The 11,612-nt window shown below is 33.6% G+C and overlaps 1 protein-coding gene across 1 annotated transcript; it reads right to left on the bottom strand.

The window, feature by feature from the left end:
• Nucleotides 1-8,528: 8,528 nt before the first annotated feature.
• On the bottom strand, nucleotides 8,529-9,384 carry LOC110669716 (MLP-like protein 31). Its single transcript, XM_021831477.2, has 2 exons — nucleotides 9,106-9,384; nucleotides 8,529-8,980 (listed from the first exon to the last, which is right to left on the bottom strand). The coding sequence occupies exons 1-2, from the start codon at nucleotides 9,290-9,292 to the stop codon at nucleotides 8,703-8,705; spliced, it is 465 nt and encodes a 154-aa protein (XP_021687169.2). The 5' UTR covers nucleotides 9,293-9,384; the 3' UTR covers nucleotides 8,529-8,702.
• Between the last annotated feature and the right edge of the window lie 2,228 nt (nucleotides 9,385-11,612).

Raw genomic sequence — 11,612 nt, forward strand, 5'->3', positions numbered from 1 at the left:
TGGTCTTCATGAAAAGTGTAGCCCTATGTCTAAAATTTTCATGGGTAAAATTTTAGGTTATTTGGACCAGTATAGAGAGAGTTATGACCAAATGAACACGTACTGTTCATTTGGTCATTTTCCGGGTTGGGTGCAGGGAAATCTGAATTTGGGCAGTATTTAGCTCAAGTTTTGGACAGAATTTGTGCATGGTTTCTTAATGGAAAATGGGCTATTTTGGGTCTAGGTTCACCTCCAATTGGCCTCATATCAATTGGGGTCATACAATTTTATTTATGGCCTAAAATGTACACTGCCCTCAACAAACACAACCTGCAAAAAAATTAACACTTCCAAAACTCAATCTCCTCCAACTTCCTTACTTTAATTTGCATGCAATACACTTCTATAAGCAACAATCTCATCCCAATAGGTCAATTTCAACATTTTACACAAAGTCCTCAACATTTACACAAACTCTAGTTTTCAAAGTTTCAAATTTACACAAACACTACACAATCAAACACCCTAACATTTCAACTAATTACACATTCTCATGGAACCATTTTTCATCACTTAAAAGCAATAAACTTTAAGTTCCATGGCTGCCAAAAATTCAAGGGTTCTTTCCTCTAGATTTTCTTTTTGTTTAAATGGTATTTATGCTTAGCTAAACATGCTTTTCATGTTTAATAAAGAGAAGAAGAGGGATTAGTGCACTAACCTTACTTGAGCTTCCCAAACCTCAACTTTCTTGCTTCTTATGGGTATCTATGGCTTCCTTATGGAGTGGGGAGTATTTTTTGTGAAGGGTGCTAAAGGTTTTGATGGGTAGAAGCTTGGAAAATCAAGCTTGGAAGCTTGACAACAATGGAGGAAATGAGGGAAAGAGAGAGAGAAGAAATGGAGGAAGAAGATGGAAGTGGGTGGGAGTTTGTCCTCTAGTGCCTATTTATATACCATTTTTTTTTTTGAATTTTCCTAAGCCTTTTCTTTTCTTTTCTTTTCTTTTCCTTTGTTTTCTTTTCTTTTCTTTTCTCTTCTCATTTTCCTAATCTATTTCATAAATTTTAATTAATGTTAATTATTTTATTCTCTAATTTTTTTTTATTTTGACATTTAGGTCAAAATTCACCTTTGGGGGTGAAATGACCAAAATGCCCTTAGTAGTGCATATTGGGTTATTTTTATTATTTTTGTATCAATTTATAAATTCTCTAAATTTTTCTTTATTTCCTCTAATTTTTTTTCAATATTTTCTTAACATTTATTCCTTCAATTTGTGCCTCCTCACTATAGTTTAGGTGTAGTTCCAGACATTTTAACTGTTCGAACAGACATTAGTTGTCGGAACAGTAAAATGTACAGACTACCTACGGTGAGGCCGTTATAATTCTTCCCCTCTAATAAAAATTTTGTCCTCGAAATTTACACAGTATAAATAATCGAGGGACCGCTATCTCCTTATCTTTTCCCCTTTTTGTGTTATAATATTTTACTTTTTCTTTAGTCTGTCTTATTAATCCTAGTTCTACAATCTTATCCTTATCTCGATTTACTATTAGAAATACGTAGCTCTACACAATAGTCCCAAGTCAGTACTGTAATCTGCAGCTTATAGCACAAACATCAAGAGCATTGCATAGTCACCACGGTATAATCCCAATAGACAAACTCTTTTTTTTTTTTTTTCAACCAGTTCTGTACTCATCTTCTTTCATCTCATATGCAGCCTCCTTCTCATTTCAATCTATTATCTTTGATACGATCCTTTTCGGTTGATAATCTACCATAACCTTATGGTTCAAAGGGTTGGTGACAAGCATGTCATCTTCTAACCCATCTCTCGGTATCCTCTTTTTAACAGGAGATACAATATATATATAGGGGTGAATATAATTAGGGTCTATCAATACATACTTAAAGGTATTATAATTAGGAAATGTACCTCTGATAATGTCTACCAGTTTTGGCTCCTCTCTAGCCATAGCGTACACACGGGGTGCTACTCCAGCCTCAGGTCGTTCTGTAGTCTCAGAAGCCCTTTGTGATGTACCAGTTATCTCAGGCCTCACAGGCCTTCTACCCCTTTGCACTGTTGGGGCAGACCTCTCAGTTGGTGTAGTGCAGTGGGAGCACTCCCCTGTGGACGACTTCGTATGAAATGATCCGTAGACCCACATCTAAAACATCCACCAGTCAATAGTCGACACTCCCCTCTGTGTATCCTGCCACAGTGGGTACATTCTGGCACTGAAATTGATTCTCTTATTACTGTACTAGGGGAACTAGCTATAGATACTCCAGACTGGCCCCTCTGGCCTTGTGTCTGGCTCTGTGACCCCTTATGCTTCTTACTACTAGTAGCTGGTGCACTAAACTGGTCCTGTCCAGGACCTCTCTTGCGTTGCCTATCCTTTCTGGACTGCTCTTCATTTCTGACTCTCTCCACATCAAGGGCTGATGATACCAATAGAGAGAAATCTGTGAAGTGGTGAGATGTCACTATCAACCTAATGTTGTCATTCAGTCCATCCTCAAACCTTCTGCAGTTATCAACCTCTGTAGGCATTAGCTCTAATGCATATCCACTAAGTCTCACGAATTCCCGCTCATATTCGGAGACTGTCAGCTGCCTCTGTCTCAGTGCCAGGAATTCTCTCCTTCTAGCCTCCAAGTACACATGACTGATGTATTTTTTTCTGAATTCAGCCAGAAAGAAATGCCAAGTGATCTGTGCAGGTTGTACCACTCTAGATACTGTCACCCACCATCTATATGCATCCTCCTCACAAGTGATGAGCACACCCAACCGCTGCTCTGGGTGCAAGTAACTGCTGCAATACCCTCTCTGTCCTCTCCAGCCAATACTCTGCTGCGGCTAGATCATCATCCCTCTTACCTCTAAAGTCAATTGCCCCATACTTTCGCAGTCTCTCTAGTGGAGATCTGTGTACATGTTGCGGCTATGGGCATGGAGGTGGCTGTACAGGTGGTGGTGGTGGTGGCTGTGGCTGTGGTTGTGGAGGTGGAGGTGGCTGTGGCTGGGGAATGGCTCCAGTGATCTGACGGAACAGCTGTGTCATCTGTTCATAGAAGGCCTGTTGTGCCCTACTCACAGTACCTCGAGATGACTCTGCTCTACAACTACTTCTCCTCCGACTAGGAGCAGGTGCGTGACTCTCTACTTCCTCCTCTATCGGTCCTGGAGGTCCGTGCTCTGAAGGATCAGATGCCATCGATCCTATAAAACAGACAAAGAAACAGATCTGCATTAGTGTCACCTCGACTCTTTCTAAAGGCCCATGCATGTGATGCAACTATTTCTTTCTGTCTATCTAAGTCTAGGACCGCCTAAACCTCTGCTCTGATACCACTAAATGTGACGCCCCTTACCCGTCTATTGTATAGCCGAGCAAGCAGTGCCACATTCGGTGCCGGAGACCCTATCTTGTTTTATCATATCTATTGTAAATTTTTAATGTCATTTAAAACATGTTTTCAATGTGTAGAAATTTTTTTTTTTAAAATTTCTGTGGAGACCCAGACAGAGCCTCCCCTGTTTTATTAGCATCTGTCGGGTTCCACTATCACCTGTTAACATATTCATTGTCATCTCACATATTTTCATATCATATTTTCATGTTTCATATCATTCACAATTATTTATGAGATCTCAAAATGAAGTGTTATTTATTACATTCATATGGAAATTCATAGATAATAAATTATAAGTTTTCCTTTCAAGTCCAAAATGAAATACATCATAAACTAGTAATTACATCATGACTAAACATAATGAACCAAAATACTAGTCTATACATGGGCCCTACAAAAATACAAAAGACCAGTGAGGTGACTCTGGACAATGGCAGATCTGATCAAAGCTGCACATTGCACTACGGTGTCTTCTTTATTACGGCCGCAATGTTGGGACTGATCTCCAGTACCTACGCGATGGAAAACCAACGCGCTAAGCATAACGCTTAGTGGTGCATAATTTATAATAACAATAATTTAATAATTTGAAATAATATATGCAACTCATAATTTCTTGGTCTTTTACATTTTTATTGCTCTTTAGAAACAATTAATATTATCGGGATCTTTTATGATTACTTATTGTATATTAAATCTTAATTAATTTTTTTTTATCAGTGCCCAAGAAACCTATAACAAATTATAAAAGCTGGATGCATGGGTGTTTACTGGTTAGACAGCCATATGTCTACCCTGTATACATCCTGGAGCACGAGGCCGTATCGAGCACGAGACCATTGTCAGGCTTGTAAAGCCAGAAATAAAGTAGGCACAATGGCCAGTAAATAGGCATATAGCCTGTAGAACAATCATACCAGACGTATATTGTCAGTTCATGATTTTCTCGATAGGCAGTACTGCTATCTATAGTCCCTAATTGGTATACCAATGTATCCAAACTAAATAAATAAGTCTAGGTATACTATGGGCAATTAAATATTTTTAATTAATTTAGCACTATTCACTATTGCTATTTCCTAGTACTGTTCATTAGTACCATTAATTTCATATTAATAGGACATTAGTCCCAATTTACATATTCATATCATTTTTAATATTTAATTTTCCTTATGAGTATTTTAATTATCATATATAGCATTTTTCCCATGAAACTTTCTTTAGGTTCATGTTGATGTGTTATCTTTATCTAGGAATTTGACTAGGTTAGGATGTCTATTTAGTCACACTTTCTTCATAACAATTGCTCCTCTATGTTTAAACTTGAATTTCAGTTTTTGAATCACTGAATTTGGAGTTATAGAGCTCAAGTTATGGTCAAAATACCATAACTGGTCCCTTTGCCTCTAAGCTGTCCAGAATTTACAATTCCTGGTCAATAAACTTTGACCAGTCATTTGATCATTTTATGGTCATTTTTAGACTTAGGTTCCTTCACAAGATATGTTCCTCTATGTCTTAGGGAATCCCAGGTACAATTTCATAATTTTTCAAGCTTGGTATAGTAAGTTATAGTCAGTGTATTAACCTGGACTCTTAGTCCTATAAGGGCAATAACCAACTTCAGGGCAGTATGTTTGACCCTCTTTTTAGGGTCTTTACACTTAGAATTTTGCAAAGGTGTCTAAATCAATGTTGTAGCCCTAAGTGTCATGTTTTCAGATCATATTGGACATCTCAAATGGAATTTTCTAGCGGGAGTTATGGCCAAATGAACACACAGGTATCAAATGGCATTCTGGGTTCAACTTAACATTTTCTAGATTTCAATTCCTAATTTTGGCTAATATTTTCCCTAGGATGCAATGGTTTCTAGAGCTTGGTCAAAACATAAAAATTGTTGTGCTATGTCTTATAAAACTTTTGGCACTAGTTTCACTCAATTTGTAGCTTTGGAGACCAAGTTATGGCATTTTTGCTAAAACTGGTCAAGCATACCAAAGGAACAGTATTTTGGACAATTTCCGGGTTGGCAGTTTTAGTGACTCAACTTGTGCTAACAATTTGAATTGGTTAAATGCAGAACTGGGTTAAGTGGTCTTCATGAGAAGTGTAGCCCTATGTCTAAACTTTCCATGGGTAAAATTTTAGGTCATTTGGACCAGTATAGAGAGAGTTATGACCAAATGAACACGTACTATTCATTTGGTCATTTTCTGGGTTGGCAGTTTCAGTGGCCCAAATTGTGCTACCAATTTGAATTGGTTAAAGGCAAAACTGGGTTAAGTGGCCTCCATGAAAAATGTATCCCTATGTCTAAACTTTCCATGGGTGAAATTTTAGGTCATTTGGACCAGTATAGAGAGAGTTATGACCAAATGTACTATTCATTTGGTCATTTTCTGGGTTAGCAGTTTCAGTGACCCAATTTGTGCTAACAATTTGAATTGGTTAAAGGCCAAACTGGGTTAAGTGGTCTTCATAAAAAGTGTAGCCCTATGTCTAAAAATTTCATGGGTAAAATTTTAGGTCATTTGGACCAGTATAGAGAGAGTTATGACCAAATGAACACGTACTGTTCATTTGGTCATTTTCTGGGTTGGGTGCAGGGAAATCTGAATTTGGGCAGTATTTAGCTCAAGTTTTGGACAGAATTTGGGCATGGTTTCTTCATGGAAAATGGGCTATTTTGGGTCTAGTTTCACCTCCAATTGGCCTCATATCAATTGGGGTCACACAATTTTATTTATGGCCTAAAATGTATACTGCCCTCAACAAACACAACCTGCAAAAAAATTAACACTTCCAAAACTCAATCTCCTCCAACTTCCTTACTTCAATTTGCATGCAATACACTTCTATAAGTAACAATCTCATCCCAATAGGTCAATTTCAACATTTTACACAAACACTACACAATCAAACACCCAAACATTTCAACTAATTACACATTCTCATGGAACCATTTTTCATCACTTAAAAGCAATAAACTTCAAGTTCCATGGCTGCCAAAAATTCAAGGGTTCTTTCCTCTAGATTTTCTTTTTGTTTAAATGGTATTTATGCTTAGCTAAACATGCTTTTCATGTTTAATAAAGAGAAGAAGAGGGATTAGTGCACTAACGTTACTTGAGCTTCCCAAACCTCAACTTTCTTGCTTCTTATGGGTATCTATGGCTTCCTTATGGAGTGGGGAGTATTTTTTGTGAAGGGTGCTAAAGGTTTTGATGGGTAGAAGCTTGGAAAATCAAGCTTGGAAGCTTGACAACAATGGAGGAAATGAAGGAAAGAGAGAGAGGAGAAATGGAGGAAGAAGATGGAAGTGGGTGGGAGCTTGTCCTCTAGTGCCTATTTATATACATTTTTTTTTTGAATTTTCCTAAGCCTTTTCTTTTCCTTTGTTTTCTTTTCTTTTCTTTTCTCTTCTCATTTTCCTAATCTATTTCATAAATTTTAATTAATGTTAATTATTTTATTCTCTAATTTTTTTTTATTTTGACATTTAGGTCAAAATTCACCTTTGGGGGTGAAATGACCAAAATGCCCTTAGTAGTGCATATTGGGTTATTTTTATTATTTTTGTATCAATTTATAAATTCTCTAAATTTTTCTTTATTTCCTCTAAATTTTTTTCAATATTTTCTTAACATTTATTCCTTCAATTTATGCCTCCTCACTATAGTTTAGGTGTAGTTCCAGACATTTTAACTGTTCGAACAGACATTAGTTGTCGGAACAGTAAAATGTACGGACTACCTACGGTGAGGCCGTTACAATAACTCCCCAAAATATATACTTGATCTAGAAACTCAAGTTCTTAGATAGCTCATGGGCCAAACCGTATTAGCGGTTCGCTATAAGTAGATCGACCAGTTTAGTTCAGTCATGAATAGATCGGTTAGCTCGGCTCGGCCAAGAGTAGCTTAGCTTAGCCATGAGTAGATTTCTAGCTCGGCTTGGCCATGAGTAAATCGACTAGCTTGGCTTGGTTATGTGTAGATCGGCTAGCTCGACTCAATCATAAATAGATTGGCTTAACCACATGTAAACAAAGATTGGCCAAGAGTAGTTCAAATCTGCAAAATAGAGCTTAAGCTCACAGGTAACCCATCCAAATAGGTAACTCATCTAGAAAAGTAGCTCATCCAGGCAAGAAGCTCATCTAGACATATCACTAAAGACCTCCTATAATTATGCATATCCCTTTGATTATGCTAGCTAATTATCACACAGTTGACTTTCTATAACTAACTACTATCTAAATCCTTTATAAAGGAATCACATCATAATAACAAGGTATGCTTTTCTCCCTAATAAATCTGATACACTATTCTCTCATATCAATCCTAGCTTGAGCATCGAAGGGTCCACACTGGGAACACTTCGGTGGACCTCTGACCCATTTATTATATGTTTTGCAGGTCCATACCCATGAGAAATTTTAATGGACTGCATCAATTGTTAAAAACCGATATGAGGATCTCTACCTAATATCGGGGTTTTGCTCTCCCCATTAAGGGGATCCTGCTTTCTTTCCCTTAACAGGGTCTTGTTTTCCTCTCCCTTAGCGAATTTTTTTTTTTTTTTGCTGTATTTAATGGTTTTTTTGACAATTAGAACTATAGTATGGATGATTGACTCTTTTTGATTGGAGACTTTGAATCTTTAAATATAAATACAAGTAATAATCTTTTATCAATAGAGTCGGTTAATATAGCTTGAACCTCTATTAACATTTAGTGATTTAAACTCTTTTGTAGGTCATAGAGAGCAAGTTCTTGTAAGGTCAGCATTGCAAAATATTTTTTTAATCATACAAAAATAAAAATGACTAGTTATTATCCGAAAGATTATTATCTCCTGCTTAGATCATCTTTGAACATAAGTTTTCAATCATTTATGATTTTTTTTTTCCCTCTTTGTGAAAGTTATGTTATACGAATTACCAAATTTTCTATAAAAAATATTGTCATAGAAGTGGGGCGCTTTCTAGATTGACAAGAATTAATTAATTTAATTACCATATACCAAAAAAAGGGAAAGGGGAGTAATTCAACAAAACAACACCTGAAGATGAGTCTCCGAGAAATAAGTTTAATCAAAGATGGTGATACATAACACATCCAATTATTTTATAAACTCCGTAATATATATTCTGATATTAATCAAAGGTAGATATTATCATTAACAAACCCACACAGATTTAAGATTTTGTATATGGTAGGTACAAATTCACATGCCCTTATTTATTATACACCACATATCAGAGCGTAGCTGAAGATCCATCAGTTCTTTTGGGCTTGCGTAAGGTGAGCAGCAATATCCTTGCTGCAATGAACAACAAACTCTAGCAGTGTATTGGGATCTGGAGTATTCTCGTTGATCTTCTCATATTCGAAGGTCCAGTGCACCAAGCTTCCCTTCTCCTTTGGTGTAGCTTGAACGATGAGTTTGAAGCTCTTGTAATCCTTCAGGAGATCTCCTTCTACCACTTTGAAGGTGGTTGAAAAGTTCACATCGTCTATGGCTTCGATTATCTCCTTGGCAATCTTGGGAGACCCATCTGTTTTTTATTACGTTCTCGATTAAAAATTTTCAGAAAAAGAAAAAACAGGCAAAAGGAAACCCAGAAGAGACAAAATTTCAATTGAAGAGAAAGAGAGAAAGCACATTAACAATTAGGGTTACCATGAGAATAATTCCAGCAGACAACAGCGCCTTCTTTGCCCCATTCACCTTCATGCAGTTCGCAACCTTGAATCTTTTCGGGGCTCATAATGGATACATGGTGTGGTCTGCAGCTGAAGACATCATGAAACTGATCTGCAGGAGCATTCACCTCTACATCTGCCTCCAATTTCCCTAAGAGGACCATTGTTTTTCCAGAAAAAGAAAAAGTTTCTGGTGATGCTTAGATACTAATCAAGACCAGATTTCACTGAGGACTCTAATGCAGATGAAAGTTCAGTCCTTGTTGTCCTTATATAGAACTGGCATGAGCTTAGTTAATTGGGATTTACTTAGTTAAATTAGTTTATATTGGCAGATAATTAAATGAAAGTGATGTAATATTAGCATATTTGGTAGATAATTGAGCGAAGGTGATGTCAAGTTAGTATATTTGGCAGAAAATTGGGTGAACGTGATAGGTTTTATTATATTGCAAGTAGTAAGTAGATGAAATCGATCGAGTCATTTGAATTATGAATCAATTATAAAAGAAAATTTTGGATTTAATTCATTTTAATTTACAGTTGAGAGTTGTTTTATTTATTTTTTTTATATTATACTACTTTTTATACATGTTGATGTAATTATTTATTTATATAATATTAAATATTAAATTTAGTTAAATAAAATACAATAAATTTTGTAATAATTAATATTAAATTTTAATTAGTGTAATATAATATATATAAATATTTAAAATATTTTATATCTATAATTTTATTGTTCTTATCGAAATTTTTCACATCTCTAAATACTGCAAAATTGTAAGATAAAATTTCTTAAGATATGATAATTCTATCATTTTTGAATTATATATTGTGTGAATAATAACTCAGAATTTTCATGCATATTAATTTATTTAATATCTAATAATTTGACTATATGTATAATTAGTGATTGTATAGATCTCCCCCTTTCAAAAAAAAAAAAGGCAATAAACATTACAGTTAATATTTTGATTCCTTAAATATATTAAAGAGATGATGATGAAATATAATTATGCAAACTTTTATAATTTTCTTTTTTTCATTATTGATAATTTTTTACCGATTATTATCAGTATAAGACTTTAATGATAAATGTATTTTAATGAGGTATGTGTTTTAAATATAACTTTTGATATTGATTTAAAAAAAGCAATTAAATTTATGTGTATAGAAAAAGACCTAAAATTTACATTTTAATTATAAAATTGACAATAAATTTTACCTTTTTTTTTTTCTACCAGCTCATAAATTTATAATTTATTATTTGATTGATATGCTCACATTTTTCCATTAAGTTATATTTACAATAATATGATCATATTATTGATTAAAAAAAAATCTTTATTATAATTTATAATTCTATAAAAAATATTTTTTACTTATTTAATACAACCTTAGCACATAAAGAAATTAACATTACATTTAAATTATCAAAAATATTAAAATATTGGCAAACTAAATTTATTTTCTTTAATCCATTTGTTTTGAATATTCTTCAAGTGAATCTATTGAAATAATTAATTTACCTTTTTCATATTAGTTGACATATTTAAAAAATAAAAAAAATTAAAAAAAATAAAGAAAGAATAATAAAATTGAAAAATGAAAATATATATCACAAAATTTCCATCATTACGCTTTAAAAATCCTAAAATCCATGAGTTTTTTTTTTCTTTCTAATTTTAACTTCAAACGCCCATCAATAGATTAATGGCTTATGATAAAGATAAGCAAAGCCATACTGCTAATTCCATGACAAATTGATAATTAAAATGAAAGAGTCAAATTTGAGTTTCACATGTATTATATATTAATGTGATGCATGCATGAATATCAAATATATACTTTATGCTTTCTTTACTTTATTAGAAAATTCAATAAATTTACAATTTTTGAGTCAATATTATCCATATCATCCCTTATTTTTAGTTTTATAATGATGTTACACATAAATTTTAATTTGTAACAAGCAACTTTCTCAATATTTATTTATAAACAATAATACCCTTCTAACATATTTTTCTCAATTTTTTCAGTTTTGATGGGCATTACTTTAAAAAAGAATAAAAATAAATAACCTATCAATCGTACCCTTCCCTGTTTTTCTCTGCCTTTTTCATCTTATTTTCTCTCCTGCCATCTCTCTCTTCCCCTTCGATATATCTCTTTCTCTTAATCTCTGCATACTCATTAATAAATAATAAAAATATAAAATATAAAAACATTTATTATAATATTTATAATATGAACAATTAATATCACTTCTTATATTTTATGAGCTAAAACTAAAACTTTTAGTATGTATTAAAAATCTAAAATATAAGTTATAAATATATAGTAGACAACCACATTATATATATGAGTTTATTTTTTATAAATAAATTTATTAATTATTACCAAAAAATAAATTATCAATAGGGATAAAAATAGCAAGTAATAAAGAAGATGCAAATTAATTTAATTGACTATAATCACAAT

This window comes from Hevea brasiliensis, chromosome 15 (genome assembly GCF_030052815.1).
Source record: "Hevea brasiliensis isolate MT/VB/25A 57/8 chromosome 15, ASM3005281v1, whole genome shotgun sequence".
In the NCBI taxonomy this organism is placed as follows: domain Eukaryota; kingdom Viridiplantae; phylum Streptophyta; class Magnoliopsida; order Malpighiales; family Euphorbiaceae; genus Hevea; species Hevea brasiliensis.